The sequence below is a fragment of the Python bivittatus genome, unplaced genomic scaffold, assembly GCF_059951505.1.
Source record: "Python bivittatus isolate LINGU-HERP-01145 unplaced genomic scaffold, Pbiv_v1 ctg000480_np1212, whole genome shotgun sequence".
NCBI lineage: Eukaryota > Metazoa > Chordata > Lepidosauria > Squamata > Pythonidae > Python > Python bivittatus.
The window spans coordinates 104,644,582-104,669,431 of record NW_028277075.1 but is presented as its reverse complement, the minus strand read 5'-3'; the positions used below and the strand labels follow the sequence as shown (position 1 = coordinate 104,669,431).

General features: G+C 37.9%; 1 protein-coding gene across 2 annotated transcripts in view; it reads left to right on the top strand.

Moving 5' to 3' along the window:
• The window catches only part of TTC21B (tetratricopeptide repeat domain 21B), a 45,461-nt gene that overhangs the window by 8,713 nt on the left and 11,898 nt on the right, over nt 1–24,850 (top strand). For both annotated transcript variants that reach the window (XM_007432120.4, XM_088146692.1), the window contains 18 exons: nt 2,475–2,573; nt 4,164–4,356; nt 4,720–4,817; nt 5,809–6,009; nt 7,073–7,202; nt 8,325–8,482; nt 9,425–9,649; nt 11,462–11,700; nt 14,855–14,927; nt 16,107–16,217; nt 16,861–16,999; nt 17,498–17,604; nt 18,552–18,740; nt 18,850–18,960; nt 20,638–20,719; nt 22,091–22,241; nt 23,578–23,739; nt 24,551–24,746. In XM_007432120.4, the coding sequence (XP_007432182.1) occupies nt 2,475–2,573; nt 4,164–4,356; nt 4,720–4,817; nt 5,809–6,009; nt 7,073–7,202; nt 8,325–8,482; nt 9,425–9,649; nt 11,462–11,700; nt 14,855–14,927; nt 16,107–16,217; nt 16,861–16,999; nt 17,498–17,604; nt 18,552–18,740; nt 18,850–18,960; nt 20,638–20,719; nt 22,091–22,241; nt 23,578–23,739; nt 24,551–24,746 (2,664 nt within the window). The remainder of the gene's footprint in view (nt 1–2,474; nt 2,574–4,163; nt 4,357–4,719; nt 4,818–5,808; nt 6,010–7,072; nt 7,203–8,324; nt 8,483–9,424; nt 9,650–11,461; nt 11,701–14,854; nt 14,928–16,106; nt 16,218–16,860; nt 17,000–17,497; nt 17,605–18,551; nt 18,741–18,849; nt 18,961–20,637; nt 20,720–22,090; nt 22,242–23,577; nt 23,740–24,550; nt 24,747–24,850) is intronic.

The following is a 24,850-nucleotide window of genomic DNA, read 5'->3' as shown; positions in this document are numbered from 1 at the left end:
GGCATTGCACAGGCAGCTGCGAGAAGAAAAAGGAATTTGATCTGCCAGTAAGGTCTGTTCTGCTGATGGAAGGTGGCAATTGGACATGATGCAAAAACATTTTCTTTTCAGGCTCTATGATATTTTTTGTCAACAGGGCCCTTAGTCTGTGATTGATACCATAACGAACAAATGTTTGTATACAGATTTAAAAGTCTACTTTAGATTGGTTCAAAGATACATTGGTTTTACACATTGCAGAAAGCCATGGTTTGTTTAATGAAGAGTTATGGATTAAACTGTTGGCTGGATTTGCACAGCTATGTCATAAACCATGGTTTACAAACCAGATTTGTTGGATTCATACAAGATGCTAGATCAAGTTAAAACAAACCAGAATGGTGGTATAAGTATTTTGATGAATCAGCTTTATTTATGATGTGAAACTTGAGCAGTTCATACTTGTGCATGTTGCAAAGTGTTTCTATATTTCCATAAGATTTAAACCAAAATATGGATGGTTAGGATTGGGGGAGCTGTAATATTGGAAATGGGATTCTTAATTATAAATCTGATATTTTTCAATGAGTTTTTTATTGCATTATAAAAATGTAGGGTAGAATAAACTCAAGGAAAAATAGTTCGTTGTAATAAATGCACGCATGTTTGAATGGTCAGAATCTACCTAATAAAATGAATTGTTGCAAGAGTTATCTACAAAAGTTAATCGTAAACACTGATTGGTCCCTTAAGTTATTGTTACTGTTTGAATAAAACTGTTTGAATAACACCTATTTAGACATGTACAAAAGAAAGTAGGATAATTTAAGAAATGAAATACCATGGTGCTTAAAAGTTTGTGAATCCTTTTGAATTTTCAATAGTTCTGCATAAATATGACCTAAAACATGATTTGTTCTCCACACAAGTCCTAGGGCTCCACCAGTTATTGAAAACAAAGGTTCACATACTTTTGCCACACACAAATATGTAGCTTTGAATCATTTTCCTCACTCAGTAAGTGAACAAGTATAATGTTTTTGACTCATTTGTTTAATTAGCTTCTCTTTATCTAGTTTTAGGACTTGTGTGGAGAACCACTGTATCTCTATATACAGTATGTATATATACACTCTGTGTGTGTGTGTGTGTGTATAGAAATATATAGATATAGATATAGATACAAAACCACTATACAGCACTGCTGTATATTTAATTTTCAGTGGGGTCCTTGGGGTTCTCTGAGCTTGGTTCTTTTCTTGCAAGCGTTTCATTTCCCGGCTAGGTAACATCTTCAGTGCTAAAATGGGATGAGGTTTGCTCTCTATTTATCTGCTGTGGCCTGCCTTGCCAGTGCTGGTGGGGGTGGGGGTTCTGCTTTGCTCTTCTGGTAGTTCCTTGATTAGCGTATGTTGACTGCTTATCTGGGTGTTCGCCTCCATTTAATTTTCACTTGAGGGAAATCATTTGAAAACTCTTACTAGAGTAGGACTTCTTTCAGTACATTATACTCTATAATAATGTCTTACAATATGGTTGCATCAGAAAAAGATTGCTTTGATTCTGATAGTTGATACGTTGCTAGCATTAAGCAGAAATCTGGTCTCTTTTATTGCCTGAACTAGTTAGGCACTATTTCTGTCTGCTGCTCATTTTACTTTTGTTGTTGTTTGTTTAGAAAAAGCAAACATGATTTTATAGCCTACATTTGCATGTTTTTAATATAAGGTTTTTGTACCCAGCTTGTTGTAGTGTACTTAGGGCCTAATGAATGTTTCCCAGGAAAGCTTTTTCATAACAGAAAATTTGCCAAATTCCCTAGATGCCGGATTTTTAACCCTCAAGGAGAGAAGTAATGGATGGTGTTCCCTGCAAGCTACTTGATTTCATCCACCCATTAGCTCTCCCAAAGGGGAGAGACACACAGCATGAAGAGATAGTTGTAGGAGCCTCGCAGACTTAAACTGATGTTTAAACAACCTGTGACATTTCTGTTAAGAAGACTGGGTCCCCAAGAATGTACATGAAGAGCTATGTACAAACATCTGGCTTTCTTGTATTTATGGACTTTGGGTTGGAGAAAAGAGGACTCTAACAGGGTCTGCTCACAGTCGCCTTCAGTGCCATGATGGAATTTGGCTTAAAAAGATCTTGTAAATCTCACACAGAAATCCAGGCTTTCAATGTATAGCCATTCACTGCTTAGCCTGCATGCAAAGTCTGTAGATGAATGGTTATGGGACATTTTATTTAAAACATACATAAATTCTGTAGTACAGTGCTGCTCTCTCAGAAATCATTAAGTACTGGTATACTAAGATACCTATATTGGCTTACATTGCTAAAATTATTTCAGAATAGGTTCATGTAAATATTGGTTGCTGGCACTGGTTCTACATTCTAGATGCCTCTATATCCAGATCTCCTAAATGCCACCGTTCGCTCCCTACCCCTTACCCCACAATAATAAGACCAGTATATTTTGTTTGTCCTAGGCTTCATCCAAGCTGAAAGATCTGATTAGTGCTTTGGATCAGTTGGAACCACATAATCCTCAGCTTTTCTGTAAGATAGCCTTGGTTTTTAGCAGAACGGTAAGTAGAAAAAAATTTTAATTGCTAAAATGTAAATGTAGGTAATGACTGATTCATTGACCCTCATATATAAGCAGGTAAGCACTCTGTGTACATAATGCTAACTTTGCCTTTCATAGAAAGCACCAATATAGGTTGGGCTTGTGCCTTTTGAGCGTCATGTGAAAAACAGTTGTTATTATTTAGACTTAAATACCAACAACAACATTCCTGTGAGGTTGATTGGTTGAGAGACTGAGGCCCAAAGTCACCCAGTGAGTCTCCATGGTTAAAGGAAGACTAGAGCTAGCCTAGCACTTTCAACCTTATACCATGTTGGCTCTCTAAGGGGACACTTATGGCCATCCAGATACAACTCCCAACATTGGTTACTACTGGCAATGTCAACTAGGACTACTGGGAGTTTAGTTCAGCAGTCTTGGGAGAACCAGAGATTCTCCAGTTCTGCTGTATACTGATAAATCTATTTAACAGAGCCCAGGCATGCTTCAGGAAATGCTAAATTACTGTAATTGGAAAAGCGTTGTTTGTGGAGTCAAGCAGAGAACAATCCCCTAATCAAGGAACTACCATGGAGAAACCACACCTCCACCAGCACTGGCAGGGCAAGCTATTGCATATAAAGAGGCAGCAAATTCCCAACTCACTTGTGCTGATGGTGTTACTTAGTTGGGTGATGAAACGTCTGCAAGCAAACAACCAAGCTCAGAGAGCACCAAGGACTCCACAGTTCAACCCTGAGCTACAGATATTCTCTTCTATTAAAAGCATTGTTTGGAATGTAAAGTTAAGGAAGCACTTGTTCAGCATTTCCATCATTACTGTGAACATGAAGAACAGTGAACAGTTTTCTTCCTCTAATGGCTTCCTATGGTCACCTCTCCTTTCTCTCTTTATTTGTATTGGTTAGCTACCTATGGCAAGAGATTCACTTATTACTGATTCTGAGTAAAATGTGAGATGTGTAGTGGTGTAAAAGTGGAGGCTGTGCTCAGAGCATTTGCCAGAAGCAGACAGCAGTCAGAGATGGAGATGGTTGAGGCAGAGTAGCTCATGGACTTTAACTGGGGAGACACCTTTCCTGGCCTTTATTCTGGATTTCGGTTGCCCAGTATTGGTAGCAAAACTGGAAAACCAGATTTTCAGTCATATTTATTAATGCAAGGAATATTTTCCAGATGACTTTATAAATTGGGCAGTCTTGTTCTGTCAGGGAATGCATTTTCTCAGGAATAATTTGTTGGGTGCTGCATGCTAGCAAAGGGCATGGCTGAAATAAGCATGCCTGGAAACAGAACACATTCATTTCTTCCTTCAGATACTTCCATGTTCTCTTTCTGATATGTTACTGTCAGAGTAGGGGGTAACAGGATTTAATAAAATTGTGGACAGCTTGCTTGCGGAGAGTTTCTTCCACCAGGCCAAAGATGCGCACAATGACGGGCATAGTTAAGTTACGATTATACCAGTGTTTGATGCTTAAGATTGTCATTTTTAAATTAATATTGTGATTACTTCTGATACAGTTTTTCAAAACGAAAAGCATTTATAATGGAAATGCTGAGTGTGCGTGTGTGTTTTTAACTATAGTGTGGCCGCAATCCACACATCCTGCAGCTGACCCAGATGTTGGTGGAAAGAGCTTTCAGCTTAGCTCCTCAGAATGCAGATATTGCTACAGAGCTGGGCTACCAGATGCTTTTTCAAGGAAAAATTAAAGAGGCTGTAAAATGCTACAAAACTGCTATGGCTCTTGATGAGACAAGTGTTCCTGCACTGACAGGTATGGCTTTTTACAAGTAATTGATATGGTGGAATACGCAGAGAGAGAGAGAACTTGATCTTTTCCAGGTTTTTGTTTTTTTCTTTTTTTTGAGTCGCTATTCCATTTTCATAGCTTCATGTAACCTTTAGCTGAATTTGCCTACTGCAAATTCAGATTCAGGGCTTTGGCAAGAATGACCATCTCTCCCCCAAAGCAGTGGAGGTGGTGCCCTTTTTATTGATAGCTTTGGCCCTACCTCCTGCCCGCATGCAGCTCTTGATAGAAAAGATTAATGGCCTCTTCTGTAATCTATGAAATTGGACCTGAACCCTGAAGACGTTTTGTAGAATAAAGCTGAAATGAAACGCTTTTGCATTATAGGAATTATCCGAAGCCAGTTAATGGAAGGAAAGTTAGATGATGTAGAGCAGCAGTTGGAGTTCCTGAATGAAGTCCAGCAGTCTATTGGAAAATCAGCAGTAAGATGAGAATGTTATTTTCCAAAAATGATTTGATTCTAATCCATGTTGTTAATGCGGATCTGATGACCTCTGTCTTAGAATACTTACATGGACCAAGGTTTCTTACTCAAGAATCTAGTTCTATTTTCATGTCCCTACAATGTCCAGCTCTTGGGTTTCATGACACAGGATGAAGATGGTGGTAGTGATGAGCATGGTGGTGGTGGTCTTGAGCGTGTATATAGAGCATTGAGAATGAAGACCATCTTGTTAATGTGATTCACAGTTGAGTGACTTTTGCCATGTCTCAGACTATATTTGGGTTTTGGATGGCATGCAAGGAGAGGAGATTGTAAACGGTTGGTAGAGCCAGGACCAAAAATGGGAAGAATCAGGGCAAAACAAATATAAATCCCCCCACCAAAAAAATACCTTTCAAAATCTTAAATAAAAATCTTTTGTAAATGTTTGTACATTGTGTAAGATAAAAGTTTGCCACCAAATAGTAGTAGCAAAACAGAGAGCTGAAATTTGGTAGTAAGAGGGTAGAAGATTCTAATTTCCATATCAGAGCTTTGCAGGGGGAAGTCAATGTGTTTAATTGATTCCAATATATTTTGATGATAGTGAATTGGAATAGAGTTGAATCTTATGAAAGAAATGTAAAACATAACACATTTCCTGATTCAGTTAATTAAGAGGTACTCTTATATTTTAAAGAAGCATATACAAGGAGAGGATTTGCTGTGATTGCTCTCACAAAAGCAAATCAATTGCAGAATTATGACTTCAGAATAAATTTAGTGGTTGTGGTGGGATGACAACTCTGTGGCAGTTGCTCTGCCATATCTACTGCCCTGTTGACTTTCTGTGGCCAGGGAGAGAACCAGACTTTACTTCTGTCTCTTTCATTTAATCTCACCTCAAGTGAGAGCCAGTTTTCAGACAGTTTCCCAAACCTGATGGAATAGAAAATATTCTTATACATTTTTTAAAAATTGTTTTGTAGGAGCTGTCTTATTTACGTGCAGTATTGGCTATGAAGAAAAATAAAAGACAAGAAGAAGTTATTACTTTATTGAATGATGTACTTGATGCCCACTTTTCTTCTCTCCAAGGTTTACCTCTTGGTGTAGAATATTTTGAAAAATTAAATCCTGATTTTTTGATAGAAATTATTAAGGAGTATCTTAATTTTTGCCCAGGTCAGGTAAGATACAAAAGTTCTTATCTTTCTAAAATAAGAAAAAATATATAATGTTTTGCTTTTCAGTCTTAACAGTTATTTGCCATGTGTAGGAAGTAAATGCTGGTTTATAGCGGACTAACGTTTGAAAGGGAAGAAGATACTGCTAATACCTCTATATTCTTATCAAGACAAATGACAAGATACAAGCTCAGTTGTTGAGGAGACTTGACCTTTAACTACTGAAAATATTTTTCACCCCTTTTGGTTTAAAAAAAAAATTGAATAAGAAGATTGTTATGACCCAAATTAGATATAATATACAATGGATAGGCAGACTTTTTTCTGTTTGGGACCAAAGCTAAAAGTGAGATAGGTCACTCATTTTCTGTTTTTGTCATACTCTCTTTCTGACATCCCTTTCTTCTAATAGTTCCTACCAGAAGTTTAGTTTAGTTGTTTGAAAAATTACTCTGCCTAATAATTCTGGGAGCTATAATCTCAACATATTTAGCGGTCATGAAAAGCTGGTGTAGCCTAAATTAGGTCAAATAAGTCTGTTAGGTGAAAAATCCCATTCAGAATTTTGCAAGGAACCTGATCCTAGCCTAGCTACTGAAGATTTGTTTCCTAGAGCTCCTTTTGAGTTAATCTGTCCTTGGAATGTTTTCTGTTGTTAATGGTATCTTTGGAGTCTGGAGTGCTTCCTTCTGAGGCAGTCAGGAGGACAAAAGCTGATCTATCCATGTATCGCTCTCTTGCCTTAGCACAGTGTTTCTCAACCTTGGCAGCTTGACGATGTGTGGACTTCAACTCCCAGAATTCCCCAGCCAGCATGGCTGGCTGGGGAATTCTGGGAGTTCAAGTCCACACATCATCAAGCTGCCAAGGTTGAGAAACACTGCCTTAGCATCTTAGACGTCAACTACGGATGGACTCAAAAATGCCAATGTTACATGTTGAGAGATCCAGAGAACAGGCAGGGTAAAATGCACATTGGATTTTACTTCTCAGGTCAAATGAATGTGTTAAATCATGTTGGAATAGAGTAATGTTTAATCATGAAGTCTATTTTGTTAACGTTTAGCCTGCAAGCCCAGGACAGCCTCCTTCACCACTTCTCAGACCTTGTGCATCAGTCCTTGAAACTGTGATGAAAACAGTTCCTGGTCTTTTACAAGCTGCCTACTTGGTTGCAAAGGTGAAATATTTATCAGGTAATGATTTCTTTAAGGACACATTTTTTTCTTTCAAATTATGCTCTCAGTTTCAGAAAGCATTTCTATATGTGAGGAGTGGGTAAAGTGCAGTCTACATTCTTCCCCAGACAGGATTTCTGAAGAATATATTGCTAAAATTCAGAGGTTTCTACTGTAAATCACACTGTAATCTGAAAATGGTAATTTTAGGTTGGAAATAAACTAAAAATGACTTTGGCCTTGCTGTAGGCTTACAGTATTTAATCACCTGGACAGGAAACAAAGTAAGGAAAGGATGAAGAACATGGCTTCTGGGATTCTGTCCATTCCTGTTACCAGAAATGGCCGTAGGAGTGGTTGGCTTTTTCTTGTGCAACAAAGTAATGTTTGCATTTGTGTATATATTGCATGCATTTTCTTCTCACGGACTACTTAGGGTGTGTGCATATGTGTTGGCTCTGTGTGTGAAGCTCTAATTAATATTCCAGACTACTGCCCAACTGGAGAATGTTTCTCCAGATTTTTTTTTCGCAACAACCCCCAGCCAGATCTAACCACTTTCAAGCTTGGTCTTTCTTTTCCTGGCTTCTCTCCCTGCCCACCTGACCAAATTTGGTCCTGCTCTGTTTCATTTTTAAAAAGTCACTCTGTTGACAGAGACTTGACCTCCTTTAAGTAATTTCTTTCCAACCTTCTGTTGGGTTGGGAAGAACGAAAAAGAAACTTCTTTGCAGGAAAAATCCTAGCCCTAACCACTAAGGTAACCCAGTCCTATCCAGTTCTCCCCCTTGCTCTGCCTACTGCAGCCCTTGACATTTTAAAAATAAAATTTAAAAATTTAGTTGCCAGACCATGAATGTGTAAGTCAAGAAACAATATAGTGTCAGTGGCTTCTCATATTGTATTATTTCATTGTTTCTATAATTTTGAAAATAATGAAGATTTTGTTTCCATTTGTTTCCATTTATTTGTTGAAATAAATGGAAACATTCATTTATTGGCTGGTAGGGGATGAGGGGCATGAAGAAGCATATAGAGTCAAGGGGAAAATCAGTTTACAGATGCTCCCCTAAAATAAATTTTGAAGATGAAGGGTTTAATTTAGCTACCTACAGTGTTTTATTTGTTTAACCTGCTCAGGGAACTGTGAAGCATCTGAGAGAATCTTACAACACTGTCTGGAGCAGAATCCTTCCTACGCAGAGGCTCATCTCCTGATGGCTCAAGTTCATCTATTGCAAAACAACTTCCAACTCTGCTCTCAGTCCCTAGAGCTCTCTCTAAGTTACAACTTTGAGGCAAGTTGGATTAGGTTATACTGAAACTCTACTTTCATAGCATACTTGACTATCATCTAAACTGGGTACCTGAAGTATTTATGTTTATTATTTGGGAGTGCAGTTGTGATTGCAGATTATCAGAATATCAAAACATTGTCATAGAATTGTTAATTAGCCTTTTAATGCCCCCAAATTGGCTCCTTCCTTGCCCTATGACACCATGGGTGATAGACTATAGCTTCTAAGGTCTAATTCAATTCCTTTTTTCTCTGCTGATTTACAACTATCCAATAGTGTCAAGGAGGCGAACAATTCCTAACTAAAGATCAGTTCAGACCAGAATCTGACAGAGCTTCATACTGGCCACAAGAGAAGCTAGCTAGATATAGCAAAACACTAGATACACATAGAGGAGCTCATAGTATTGATCTAACAAGTTTGGATCAGACAACTTTGAGAGATCTTAAGTCTTGATAAATGCAGGTCTGCAACCCATAAAGGGTCATCAGAAGTTTATAGCAGAATTGTGTTGGTTGTTACTTGTTGCCTCCCAGAAGCAGAGGCTTGGAAGGTAATTCCTAGATATTTGAAGGCCATAGTTTGTTCCATAGATGTTTATTTTCCAGCAGCGGGCATAACTAACCTGCCTTTTAGTAAAGATCCTGATTTTTGTGTTACAGTAATTAATAGTATATTTTTCCTCTCCAATGTACTCTGCACTCTGATTTTCAAAATAATCAAAGTTCCATCACCACCATCCTTGTATGATTTGAAGGCAGAGCTTCTGGTAATCTTTTATAAAGCTTAGCAATTATACGGTACTATTTCTAATTGCTCAAAGAATGTTCTTAAATATCTGAGTAACACATAGTTGATTTTCAATGTTTTTTAAATGTTTTTTTTGTGGAGGACAGAAGAGAATACAGATACCTATTATTTATTCAAATTACTTTTCATTAGATTAGGGAACATCCTGTGTACCACTTAATAAAAGCTCAAGCCCAGATAAAGATGGGTGAAGTAGCAGAAGCCATTAAAACATTACAGATGGCAATGAATTTGCCAGGGATGAGAACAAGTGCACCTTCCTCTAAATCAAAAACAAAACGGATTGAAATTGATGGGCGTGATCGTGTCTCTCTCTACCTGGAACTGGTAGAGGCTCATCGTTTGAATGGCGAACAGGTATGGCAATGTTATGAATGCATTTAATCCTTTAGCATAGTGAACAAACTTCAGAGAGATGTTACCACATTTATAGTTTTAAAATCTTTAAAGGATTACTCAGTATCCTGATAGCAGTGACCAACAGGATGCATATGGACACTGCCCTGAATGGTGGTTTAATGAAATGTGAATAAACCTAGCTTTCCTAGAGGCTCATGCTGTTGCCTTCTCACATGGAGGAGGGAACTTATGCTTAAGCACAATTAAATCTGGCAAAATGTGGTTAGTTTCAAAGAAGTCAACTTCATAAAGCATGGTTTGAAATTAGTTTCTTATTAGTTTCTTTAAAAGCCAGTGCAAGTAATAGTAATCAGGTTATGTACAATTTGGTCAAAGAATGCCCAAACCCATCCAAGGAAAGGCTGGAAGTGACAGTTCCTTATTCTTCTCTGAACTAAGAAAGTTTGATCTTTCTTCATGTAGTTGGAAGCTTTGTAGCTTTCAAAAGACGCTTTTCCAAATGTTGTGGTGAGGAGGAATTTTAAATTGAAAGGGCATGAACAGAAAAGAAAAGTTCTTGGCCACCCAGCTAAGAAGCCTCTATAGTCTATATTTACCTCTTGGATTCCCCATGATACATTCATTTAAAAGAGATGGAAGTTTCCCCCATCTCTTCAGAAGGAAGGTTATTTGGAAGATTTTCAAACTGTCTCCAGCATAATGGCAAACTTTGTCAGCAGATGCTGTAGAATGGCCTGAAAGCATAGCCAAGTTCATGAACCACCCTAGAATGAAAGGTGCATTTTCATGAGTTTGGAATAAAATATGGCAATACATTGGCTCTTGTCCTCCTTGCATGCTAGCAATATTGCCAAGAATATACCACAGTGCTTTTCAGACTGTGATCAGAAGAATCCCAATGGGTTCTTTGCACGTTTTGATTGGATGTAGTATACAAAGGGAAAAAGCAAGGATGAAGATTACCCTCCATGAGTTAGAAGAATAGTAGCCTTTTCTACTTCTGAAAGTTCTACTACTTCTCATTTAGAACCTGATGAAGAACTTGCATAGGACAATCCAAGTGGAGAAGATAACCTGCTTCAAAATTTCTCCCTTTAGTTTGTGGAGAGCGACTGGAAGAGTAACGAGGGGGCCAGAATAGTCTCAATAGGGTTATTAGTAAATAGATTTGTCAGGTAGACCGCTTACTGCTATATTTGTTTGCAACATAGAGCTTAGGGGAATATAAAGAGCAATAAATATGGCTGGTGCTCTGTGTGAACCAATTGTTTTTCTATTTTCTGTTATAATAATTTATTAATTTTACAAATACAGTCAAAGAAAAGACAAAAGAAAAAGAAAAGGCAAAATAAGAAAGATTTACAAGCAACATAAAATTTGTTACAAAATTTCAAAGTAACAGTTATTTAAATCTGCAAATCTTAAACATTTAACATTGTAAGTCAGTACTAAAGCAAGTCAATATTAAAATTAGATTACTATATAGTAATTAACATCTATGACCGGTATGACTCAAATTATAAATTTATAAACCGAGATAAAAGAGTGGCAATAATTTTTGTCTAATTTGGTGTATGAACTAATTGTGCACCTTGGAAAATGCTCCTACAATATCCTCTACAGAATTCAGACAGAAACTTTTGTGAGCTGCCCAGAATCACCTGTGCGAGATGGGCGGCTATATCGAATGAATGAATGAACTAACTAACTAAGTAGCTTGGCAGACCAACTGAAAGAACTTAATCTGAGACTTGCAGTTTTGCCTCAGTGTGAAAGCTGGCATTTGACAAAATGTGTGTTTGTTTGTAGCATGAAGCTGTTAAAATCCTCCAAGATGCTATCAATGAATTTTCTGGTACATCTGAGGAACTGAGGGTCATGATCACTAATGCAGACTTAGCTCTTGTGCAAGGAGATGTTGAAGCAGCTTTAACTATGTTCAGAAATATAACACCAGAACAGACTTATTTTGTTCAAGCCAAAGAAAAGATGGCAGAGATCTATCTGGAGTACAGGAGAGACAAGAAGCTATATGCAAGCTGTTATAGGTAAGAGCTTATATTGCCCACATCCTTTTTTACCCAAAATAAATTGCATTGTAAATTTATATCCAAGAAACCACATTGACATATCTGTTGTCTGTTCTTCACTGATACTGTAATCATAGTCATGGGCACTGCTTTACACTCCTACTTGAGTGGGCAGTTCCAATCAGTAGTCATGGGAGATGAGGACTTGAGCCCTTGACTCCTGCAGCCTGGGGTGCTGCGGGACTCAGTTTTCTTCCCTGTCTTATCAAAGATCCATATGATCCTGCTGGGTATAGTCATCTGTTATTTTGCAGTGAGGCATCATCAATCTGCTGTTGACACCCAAATCTATGGTATATCACCACCTTGCCCACACTTGCCGTGGGAGTCTTGAATTGGTGTTTTGAGGCTGTTAAGGACTAGATGGGTAGAAACAGCTTAGACTAAAACCTACCAATATGGAGTTGCTGTTTGTACAAAGACATCTAGCCTATCCAGAAATATCAGTCATGGTGGTTGCTCTAGATTGGGTCATATTCCCCCTGAAGAAGATGGTCCATTAGTTGGGGTTCCTCCTAGAGTTATGGTACCTGCTGAAATAGCAAGTGGAAGCCATTGTCAGGGGATCTTTGCCTAGCTAGGATTCATGCCCTCGTTACAGCTGTACCTGTTCCAGGAAGAGTAACTCATGCCCTGATCACCATGTGATTGGATTACCGCAGTACACTCTACAAAGGGTTGCCTTTAAAGACAACTCAGAAACTCCATTTGGTTCAGAATTCAGAGGCCAAGTTGTTAGCTGGAGAAACTACAGCAAAATCAGTTCCATTCTGAAGTTGCTGGTTGCCAGTATGCTTCCAGCCTAATTTAAAGTGCTGGTTATTACCTATAAAGCCCTATGTGGTGTGCCTCCAGGATATATCATGAATTGTCTCCCCAAATATGTTTATACCTGTCCATTGCAAACATCCAAACAAGGCTTTTTGAGAGTCCCACCCGAGGTCCAGGATTGTGGGCTAGTTGCCAGATCTTATAGCTCCCACCCTTGGAATACTCATACCCCCAGAGATACACCCCATGAAGACGATCTTCTGAATCACCTGATTCCTTTTGAAAGACCCCAAAGACATTATAACAGGCCTTTTGCCTTTAATAGGATTGTGGGCAGTCACTGATTTATTTTTCAGTGACTGCTACATAACATTATGATTTTTCCTGTGCATCATCCAGAATTTACTAAGGTGGCGCAGTATACAGAAATTGCAAATAAATAAATATTCCAATAATGATATGAAAATAAATAAGTCTATATTAAGTGAGTGTAGTCCTGGGTCCTCAACAATTACATTGATTATAAAGCTGCTTTGCATTAATATGTAGTCTCTGCCAAGGGACGAAAAGGAATCTCAGGATGAATTGAAGATGTCCACAATTAGATGTTTTCAAAAGGTACATATGTAATGAGGTATCATAGATATCTCTTCCTTCCAACTCAGATGCCTTCCCTCTTTAAACTAATGCTCTTTATTTTGACATCAAATCAAATCAATATTTATTATGGTTATAGACCAGCAAAAGGGGGTGGGATACAGTCATTAAAAAGAAGCATAACAGTATAAAAAATTTAAAAATATACACTATATATAAAGGATATAAAAGGTGAAAATCTAAAAGGAGTTATAAAAAGTTAGAAGGTATAAAAGATATATAAATTAAATGGTAGATATAAAAAGTGAGACTATAAAAAGGAGGGGTGAGAACCTTAGGTGAGTGTAGGAGAGCATAAAAAGTTACTATGTAGAAGTTATAAAACACCCTAATTTCTCAGACTAAGACTACTGAACCTAGTTTATAATGTTGAGCCCCAGGCATAATCCAGAAGCCTGACAAATTTTGAATGCTGCTGCACCCAAACCTAAGCAATGTACCAATAGAAGAGAGCAACGTTGTATGTTGTAGCAGGATTAGAATCTGAAAGCAACAGAGTGGTATAAAATTGTCCTGTGCGCTCTGGGTATTTATGTGGTAGTAGTAAGATGAAACTAATATGAATGTCTCTGTAGTACAAGTACTGGAAAAGCATATGTTCTGTTGTATTTTGTCATCAGTTCTAACAGTTACATAGTTGGTAGCGAACCATATGTAAGGGGGGAAAGCTACATAAGGTTATCATGTCTTATGAGAGATTGTCACTAACAATGGCATAACTGCCTATTTTTAACTTTTCTGATCTCAGAGATCTAATGACTATAGAATATAAATGTTTAAGGAAAAAAAAAGAGAAACAAGGAAGGAGGAGGAGGAGAAGAAAGCAAAAATTTGAAGTTGAATTCTACATATTTTAGATTCCTTATGCCCTTTCTGTTGTCTTTAATTTTTGCTAACCCTGATCCTAATTATAAAATAATTTATATTATTATAAACCTGTTTATACTTAAAATGACTACATTCAGATCTGACACTAAACCGTGATTTAGTGCAGGGATGAGCAACTTGTGCTCTTTCAGATATTGCTGAATCACAACTGCCAGGTTGGCCAGTGGTGCAGGATCTTGGGAATTGTAGTTCAGCGACATCTGAAGGCCCATATATTGCCTCCACAGCTAGTAGCGTTATGAAAATTATGCTTTCGTGTCCCCCCCACCATCTTCCATTTCAGTTTAGATTAATTGCAGTTTACCATAAACTAATTGTATGTTTTGTGAAAAGAGACCAGCTTCATACATGAATCTAAAACTTGAGCTTGGCTTGATTTTGCTTAATTCAGTAAAGAATAGACACATGGTTAACCAAAACTGGAGATGTCACATGATTAACCAAACTGCTCTTCATCTTCATCTTCATCTGCTGAATTATGATTTAGGGTTCTTTTCATCCCATTTCAGTTGTTCCACTGAATTATTGTAATTTAAGAAAAACAGCTGCCCACTGATTTATGTACGTTAATAAAACTAAGATCTCCAGGATATCAACTGATTTCAGTTTTCTTTCTCTAGAACACAACATTCTTTATTCCTGCTAAATTGAAGTTTCCAAGGAAGAAACAAATATTTGCCAACTATTAAAGACCAACCCTGAAATTTGTGATTGTAGAAAACTTAGTTTATTGCACCACCGGTAAAAGATTGTTTCTGGCAGTGCTTACCATAATGTTTCTTATTGTTCTTTGCAGAGATCTGGTGGAAAAAATGCCAAGTTCTCACACCTTTCTTCTCCTTGGTGATGCATACATGAATATCCAGGAGGTAAGCTTCTCCAGTGTTAGGTTAAGAACACCAGAATGAAGCTAGATCTTAGGAATTTAGAAAAAAAAGGAAATGATAAAATTGTAATCTGAAAGTAAAGAGATTACCTACTGTATCACAACACCACTGCATAAAAGATCCTCATGAAGCTAAAGAGATTCTTGTTCTCCCTGTCAGCATGGACACATGAGTTGATCTGAGTCCCTCCACTGTTCACACTCAAACTTCCTGTTCCCAGGTCAAAGTCATTCCCTTTGGTAGGTAAATTGAAGGAGAATACAGGCAATACATACATCTCTTCTGAACCTTATGGTAGTACAGTATTGGGGGGAGGGGGGCTCTTTGGAGGTTGAGACAGCTGCTTGAAGCCCCAGATTTTGTTTTGATAATTTTTAGAAATACGTAAGATCAAAATAGAACGGTTTAAAAAAATGCTAATTTTTGCAAGAGAGACAAGTATATAGTTCATAATAGCTAGCAAGGAAAGAGGGCGTAGGTGAGTCCTCCAATTGTCTCTTCATATGCAGATGCTGTGCATGAACTAGTGTGGCTTGTGCTCTAAGCTTTGAGTGGTCTGTTTTTTAATCAAAACAGTGCAGGAGCTTTTAGGTGTATTCATGGACACTGTTCTGAAGTGGAGTTGTTTTGTCATATCTGGCTTTCTGAGCTGCACTGTTTCTGAAAAATGTTCTCAAAGTATCTGTGTGCATTTGCTTTCCTTTTTGCCAGAACCTCAGTGTGGTCTTTGGGGGCTTTTTTCTTAGTTCTTTTCATTTTTTGCTTACTGGTCTTAGAGTTTTCCAAGCTTGAGGAAGGCATACCTATGACCCTCCTGATGTTGCTTCAGCCCCCAGCAACCCAGCCAGCATAGCCAAAGGTGGAAGATACTCAGGGTGCAGTTCATCAATATTGGGAGAGCCATGGATTTTCCATATCTGCCCTGTATCAAAGTATCATTTAATTATAAGTTGATCATGAGTTTTTGATTCTCTTGAAAAATTATTTTAGGAGTGAGTGGTCTGCTGAGTTTGATGGCAGTTTTGTGAAACTGCTCCTGTTTTCCCATTTATTTATTTACTTACTTATCTTTGAATCCCAATAAATCACAGAGTAAGAATCAGGTCTTCTACCTATAGTCCAATCATACATAATCTTAACTTTTATCTGTTGCAATTCTAGCCTGAAGAAGCCATAGAGGCTTATGAGCAGTCTTTAAAGAGAAATCCTAGAGATGGAGCCTTGGCTCGTAAAATTGGGAATGCTCTAGTCAAGACTCACAATTATTCAAAGGTATAGTATGAAGAACATACAGAAATAACAACTTGTATTCTCTCTATGAGCACTAGGGGCTTTTAAAGTTGCAAAGTAAGCAGATTCCCTAACAATTTAAAAATGGGGGAAACTGGAATGCTATCAAGCGCATATCCTTTTTCCTAGCAGCATTGTTCAAGGTTGGCCAACAGTGCACCAAAACTTTAATTCTTAGTGGGAGAGTTTAAGATTGTAATTATGGTGAGGTTCAAAATGCCATTTGCTTTCCTGATCCAAAAGAATGGCAACTCCCAGGAGCCCGCCCAGCCAGCCAGCTAGCTTGGCCAGTGGTGACAAATGCTGGGAGTTGTACTTTTGCAATACTGAGAGGGCCTTACATTCCCCAGTTCTGATCTAATTCATAGCAAAGCAGTTGTATCTTGATGCAGGTCCTCACTTTCTGTATGCGTATGAATTTTTTTCATAATTAGTGTGTGCATATTACCTTGAACTATAACTGGAGCAAAATAAGGACACCATGAAAAATGGAATGTATCTGGGTCACTGGATAAAGTTGTTCCTTAAGTATCTGAGAGTTTTTAAAAGGGCTTTAGCACTCATCTGCAAAAAATGCACTGGAAATTTCACATACGTGCTTTCAGAGAGAGTCTTTGTATTTTAGGCAATCAATTATTATGAAGCTGCTCTGAAAACTGGCCAGCAGAATTTCCTCTGTTACGACTTGGCTGAGCTATTGCTAAAACTGAGTCAGCATGACAAAGCAGAAAAAGTTCTTTGGCAAGCCTTAGATCATGAGCCTGGTAAGACCTGTTTGCTTCAGATTCTCAGTCAGTCAGTCAGTCTATATATATGGGGTAGGACCAACACTTCCAGAATTCACTCAAGAATTTTAAATTTGACTAGTTAGTTTGCTTCAACTACATGTTTTATGTAAGCACTAGTTACAAGCTAAGTAGGTTTAAAAAAAAAAACACTCAGCAGATGTTGGAAGGAAGAGAAGCATTGTGGTCTGATATATGGCTAGATTTTCCTCCCCAATCTGAGTAGCCTCCAGAAGGACCTTTGATGGAACAGAGGCTTCTGTTTTGCAGAAATAATAACTAAGGGGATTTTGCCAATTTCCTCTGCCATGCCACCTCAGTTACCTCATTTTCAATCAAATCAAATTAAATGAGCTATTTAAGGCTACATTTCTTTCCTAACTCTTGTATAAATTTCGTTAGCGCCCTTAGTTTCTTTATAATCCCCTCTCTGTAGTAACTCATGTCTCTCAATTCCATCTCCTTCTATTCCAACAGTCAATGATTTGTCTTCTCTGATGGAAGATATCCATTATCAGGTTCTTCTTGCAAAGGTTTACAGCAAAATGGAGAGAACTGAGGATGCTGTTGTTTCATTGCAACAAGTAAAGAAATCCTAAATCAGCTAAACAATGTATAATTGAAGTAATCTTGGGTTTTTTCTAATGCTTATTTGGGTTTCTGTTTTTCATTCCTTCTGTTTCAAACTGTAATGTATTGTGTGCTTTGAGGATGGCTGTAATGGTGTCCCTATAGAGGGTGAATTTTCAATCTCTTTCTTCTCTGCCTCTTTTATGGAGCAGCCTTAAGGAGGACTTTTATTTTTATAAAGACATTATAAAAGCCCTTTATAAATGTGTGAAGACTCTCAGCGGGTTTAGTGCAGCTGTTTAATGTTCCACCAAAATTGGATGAAAAATTGGACCAATAAATTTTCAATATATTGCAGTTCAATTGAAGTCATACAATCCTGGAAGAGTCTTGAGGTTGTTCAAAGGATAGGTTGTTGCTGGAAACAGCAGGTTGTACATAGAAAGTGTCAGTTAATATAATATTGTCTCTTTAGGTTTTTGGGGTGCGTGGGGTCAGATGAGAGATGCTTGGCAGACTTGGCTGAGGGTGGACTAGAATCTGGGTCTCCGAGTGCCAGTTCAGTGCTGAACCACTACAGCACCCTTGAGGACTGTTCTCTGACATATCTCCACTAGTTAAGAGCAAAAGTCAATCTGGCCACTTTGCATTCATGTGAGGGGCAGAGCTAAGACTTAGCAGCACATGTCATTTGCGTGCCTGAGGTCCCAAAATCCATCCCTGGCATCTCTAGGAGGAGCTTAGAAAAGCTCTTTCTTGCCACTTTGGCTCTGCAGGCCATGCAGAGCCAGAGACAGCACTGGCCTAACTTGGTTTAACACAACCGCCAGTGTGAAATGTATCAAAACAAGATGAGCACAATCTTGAGTTATAGAAGCAATTAGTCTTCTTCAAAATTCTCTCCCAACATCCTTGCCTACGATTTCCTACTGAAAAGCTGCCTTCTTGGCTTTTCCATCAGGCTCGGGAGCTGCAGGCCAAAGTCCTGAAGCGGATTCAGGTTGAGCAGCTGGACGCTGTTCCTTTGCAGAAGCAACTGGCAGCAGAAATTTGTGCAGAGATAGCAAAGCATTCAGCAACCCAGCGGAATTATGAGAAAGCCATTACATTTTACAAAGAAGCGCTTGTGCATTGCGAGACAGACAACAAGGTCAGCGGAGCTCCTAGATGAACCAATTTTTCCTCAGGTTTGGTTGAAAAGGCTTGGAGGTGGTCATATTTGGAAAAATAGTAAGGATCTGTCTGTCTTTAATTCTCAGGTGATGCTGGAACTTGCCCGTTTATATCTTGCACTGGATGATGTGGACGCATGCCAGCATCAGTGTGCTGTCTTGCTAAAGAATGATCGAGATAATGCAGCAGCCACTATGGTGAGTTAGGATGATTTCTTGTCGTTTCTTTTCAATTAAGGTGGAAACCTCTGTTGCATTATTACAAACACAGTGGCTAACCTGCATTCAGATATACTCAAAGTGACAGACCATTGATATAACAGTGGTCAAAATGGAATCTAAAATAAGGGTTTTAAAATCATTTTAAAATGTAATGCTACTGTCTTTTCCCTCCCACTCCCCCCAAAAACTCTGTAGCAATAAAGTGAAAAATAAACACTAGGCAGACTTTTAGGGGCATTAGTAAACCTATGTATATCCGCAATCTAATTCTTATTTATTTTACAATTATAGATTAAGAATACAACCACTGATCAGTCCTTTATCCTCTATCTAGGATACGGAAAGGAGGCCACAATAGGTCTGCTCTGTCCAGAAGAATTCCCATAACTACTTTACCATAGTCCACACCAGTTACTAAATTATCTTCTGGACTGGAAAACAGTACAGTTGTTTAGGACAAGAGAACTGACCTATCAGTGGCCCCAATTTCACTTCACTTAGCAATGCAAGTGTCAAGGGGCATGACATTTTGAATTTACCAGCATTTCTGGCCAAGAGAAAGATGGTGATGTCTTTTGGTTAATGGAAATAAAAACATGGATCATGAGGTATGCAGGCTTGAGGGATGTTTGGAGAAGGCATTTGAGAGTGTTTTGGAAGGGAAAAGGGTTTAAGGCAATGAAAAACTGAGATGCTTAAGCAAAAGAGGAGAGCTGGCAATTCAAAGCTGGCACTGAAAATATTGAATACATTTTGACAAATGACATATAAAGGCTTAATATACTAATTAATATAGCTAGCAGATAGGCTTCTTAGTAACTAACCACTAGACTTATTAATACCCCTTCTTCCATCAAAACAAGTGATCTCCCCAGTATGCACATACAGTATATCCTTCTCATTAGTCCAATGATCAAGTAATTGGTGGTCTGCAGGAACATGTTGGGAAAGATTTGTGTGTCTACAATGCATGTGTAATTCCTATTCCATAGCATTAACTGTAGCACTTGGCACCAGAAGGTTGTCGTTATTCTCTACAGCAGCTGTTGGAAACCTCTGGCCTCTAGAGATTTCCAATCTGCAAGAAGTCTGAGGAGGAGCAGATTCTCTCCTCCAGATCCCCACACCCAGTTGCCTAGGAAAAGGGACTTCCAATTGGAAGTTCAAATGATTCCCTCTCTCCACAAGTCATTAAAATAGTTTTCCTTTTGATAAATGGAAGCTATTTTAAAGCCTGGTCACTTCTTGGGGGTGAAAGGGGTAATGTTTTCTTCTGCAGTGCTTTTCAAAAGAAGAATCTTCCCTCCACTGCTATGAGACTTTCAAATAGCTTTCATTTATATCATCACTGGGGGTCATTTTTAATGGGATTCATTGATGGGAAAGCAAAGCTAAACTTCTGTGCCCTGGTGTGCAGTGAAATATAGAAAACGCAGTATTGGCCTCATTCAAATTCCATCCTCCATCAAAGTGAGTGATTTTCTTTCCCTTAAACATTTAAGATATGGCCCCAGCATTTGCTAGGTGGAATGTTTGGCCCAATTTGACTTTTACCCACTCTTGTCAAAAACGGATGTTTGCAAGGTTAGTTCAGTGCAGAGCAGGCTGTGCGCTCCTTTCTGATCAGTTAGCCTGGCTGCTTTATACTTGCAGATGATGGCTGACCTGATGTTCAAGAAACAGGACTATGAGCAGGCCTTGTTTCATTTCCAGCAGCTTTTGGATCGCCATCCCGGTGAGCATTGAAGCCTTTTGTTGTTCTTTTCTTACAAGCATTTTTTAAAATCAAACAAATCTTGAGAAAGGGTTAAAGGAACCGATTCTTTTCATAAATGATTATAAATGAACTATTCCATAAAAGTGTTATAGGACAATCTATTGTATTTGTTCAAGATCAGATGAGAAAGAGTTTTCTAAACCACTAAAGACTTTTATTTAAAAAGTAGATGAATGAAAAACATATTTACATAATTTTCAGAGCCAACTATACAGTATTTCTGTTTTTCTTGCCTCCATGATCCCTCATGCTATTGTTTAAAGCACCTGTATTTGGCCAGGGAAAACAGAATTCCAGTCAGAATAGGAAATAGGCTATTGACTACTCAAATGTTAGGGTCAGTTTAACAAAGAACATTCAGGCACTTTAAAAGCTAACACAGTTATTGTAGCAATAGCTCTCAGTCTGGGTGAGAAGTGTCAGATATTTGGCTGTATCAGTCAAGGATGCTGCCGGTAAGAGTTTCCAGGGGCAGGGGACAGGAAGATGGGAGAAAAGAGAATATATTACATTGGTTTTTTAGGAAGTAAAATACCTCTTTGCCATTGCAGGCAATCTCAATGAGGTTATTTAAATGTGACTAGACTTTAGTGAATTCTTGAAGTCTTAATGTGATTGGGGTAGGAAGCTAAAGGGTATGTGTTCTGAGATATTTTTTTTTTAAAATAAGAATGTTCAGAGTCTGTAAAAAAATAGGTACACTGATGACTTGCATATTGGAAATGATGATGGGGATAGAACTCAATACAAGATCGGCATTCTGCAGTCATTCATAGCCTTATTCAGGTGTTCCTGTTGTACAGAGGAACAGAGTAAGGATGAATAACTTGGTGCCTGTAATTCTGTTGTTTCCAGTGATCATGGTTCTTAGATGCATAGGGCAGGCTTATCTATCGTTTCTTCCCCCCTACTACCCTCGCCCCCCCACAAAAGTAGAGAAGTGTGGGTGTGATGGAGGAAGCAAGGACTATGATTGTAGGCTTGCTCTCTTTACAGAGTGAAGAATGTATGATTTGAAAGCCTGCCTCATCGGGGTTACTCTTTTGGCTTTCTTATTTAACTCTCTTTGGTATTCATTTTTGCTGCTTGTGTATATGTATGTATGTATGTATGTATGTATGTATATGTATGTATATACATAGATATATATGTATATGTATATTAGATAATATATGTGTATATGTATATATATATATATGTATATAAGATATATATGTATGTATATGTATATTAGATAATTAATATATATATATCTTTAAAAAGGACAGTTGCTTTGTATAATATGAACACATATTAATAAATAATTACTCTTCACTGTCATATGCGTAGACAATTATACTACACTGTCTCGTTTAATTGACCTCTTAAGAAGAGCTGGAAAATTAGAAGAGGTTCCAAGATTCCTTGCAATGGCCGAGAAACATTCTCCAAGGACAAAACTTGATCCAGGTTTTCATTATTGCAAAGGATTATATTTGTGGTAGGTGTGGCTAGAAAATGACTAAAAATAAAAGAAATGGGGGGTGGGGGGGAGTCCTTTTTACTTGCTTTTATGAAATATTAGCCAAGCAAGTTCAGAAAATGTATTAACTGGATTCATGCACCGATGATTGATTCTTGATGCCTGACATGTGGAAAAGTATGCTTTTTCTGCATTCTTCCTCTCCCCTGCCTCCATCAAGCCCCTATTCCTCCATACCCCCTTGTCTCTGTGGAGAGGTTCACACACTCCACTAAGCCATTATGTGGCTTCTTTAGTTTAGGCTGAATGTGTTGTATAAACTCAGCCACTATGTTTTATTAAGCAGAGTTTATAGCTTAGCGCAGTCTGGGATCCCAGCCTCGGTGATTTTTTTCCCCTGACAGCTGCTAGTCCTTGTCCTCGCCTGAGATATTTTCCCCATCTTGAGATTTCCTTTTTCGTTAGACTTTTTCTTTCCATATTGATTTCCCTGCATATCACAGTTGTCTTCATCTATTTTTTATGTGCTGCTTGTTTATTCTTTTTTTTCTCCCTTTTATTCACATTTTTTGTGTGGGGGGTACATATCCCTCTATTAGGCTAGTACAAAAGGTTGCATGCCTTTGAAGATCAAGGTGACAATGAATGGTGATGTACTGGAATCAAATGCTAAGTAGATATATACATTAATAGAAGACAAGTGTGCAGTTGTATGCAAGTGGTTGACCCATATATTGAACTTTTCTTTCTGTTTGATGATTCAGGGTTGTAATGACATGATCTAGAACAGATTATGTTTGTCCTATAAAGGATTACTTGTCAGAATTCTGTTTTCATATTTGAAAGGTAGATTGGATGCCGCCACATGCTTTACTTTTCATAGATAAGCTAATTGTTTTGCTAAATGTGATTTAAAAAATGAAAACAGTTTAAAATTGGCTTGAATCTGTATGTCAAGATTTCTCCCTTAGCAGCAATTCTAATCTTACTACATTATGCTTTGTTAGTCTGGTACCCTAGACTACTTTCCATTTAGCTACAAATCTGTCCTTGTCTTCTCTTATGTTTGAACATGTTTTTTCTTTTTTTTATTTCTGGGAACTAAATGAGACATTTTTTCCTCTAACCAAAATGGCATTTCATTTCTTCTTAGTAGCCATATTAATATTTACCATTATCCTATACCTAAACTTTCCCTCTGTGAAATCACAATGAATTGAGAACTCCGAGTGTCAGTTTCTAAAGTCTGAAGTTGTAATATGTATACACAAGAACTACAATAAATCTGAAGGATTTTTTTTTCTTTTGTTTTAAATTTTTTCACACAAGCTATTAAGTTGAATTCTTTTGCTAGGTACACTGGTGAACCAAATGATGCACTTCGACATTTTAACAAAGCAAGGAAGGATAATGACTGGGGACAAAATGCAGTGTACAATATGATCGAAATTTGCTTAAACCCTGACAATGAAACAATTGGAGGGGAGGTGTTTGAACATCTGGATGGTGACATAGAGTAAGTGACGATGGGACCTTTATGACTCCTACTACTTTAAGACAGCATCTTGCTCAATTAATTATGAATGATGTTTGGAAGAATCCCTCCAATTTGTTTTTGGGTGCAAACAGTGTAGGGTGAGGCAGTAAATTTGTGTCAGTGCATCCTGCAGACTGTTAGATAACACTGTTAAGAAGCACCTGGTGCTAAAAAACCTTGTTTGATGGCTTAAATTTTCACATGGTGGTTTCTATTACAGCCTGACCTTAGACTGAAGACATCCAAAAGGCTTTGAAGCTTATTTAGTTAATTCAGTAAAGCAGAAAAATAACTTCTCTAACTATACAGTTGTTGACTTCTTTTGTCAACACTGTTTTCCTTTTCCAACTTGAACAAGGAAGACTGAAGCTCACCTTCAGGCATTCAAAGAACAAAAAAGAAAGAATATATTACAGAAATAGAGATGCATGCTGTAGCCTTGCCCTTTTTGACAGAGTGGATTTGCTTTAGGGGTGCAATCATATCTGATGGAGCATTCATATCTACTCTCCATAAAACCACCATTCCACCTCCAAGACAGATTTTCACTGAACCCTCAAAAGAGGGTTTAAGCCAAGGGATTGATACTGTATCAGGATTATGGTGCCCTGTTATATGCACTTTTGCATAAAAAGGCACCACTTCTCTCTATGCATGAAACTGAAAACTGCTCTTAATACTTTTTTGCATTTATATCTTGAATACATGCAAGAATATCTCTAGCCCTCTTTTCCTTCTACTGCCACTCCATTCTAAAATATGACCTTGATGTTTTTTTTCTTGTATATAGTAGTTCTACAGAAAAGCAAGAATCAGTGCAGCTGGCTGTGAGAACAGCAGAAAAACTCCTAAAAGAATTGAAGCCTCAGACTGCTCAAGGTCACGTTCAGCTTTGCATCATGGAAAATTACTGTTTAGTGGCAACTAAACAAAAATCAAATGTTGAGCGAGCACTAAATGCCTTTACAGAAATTGTTACTAATGAGGTAAGTGGTAGAAAATATTTGTTCAGTTGAACATGTAGAGTTTAATATACATATAGGAAAGTGCCAAAATGTCCATTGGTCTAACATAAGAAAATACTTAATAT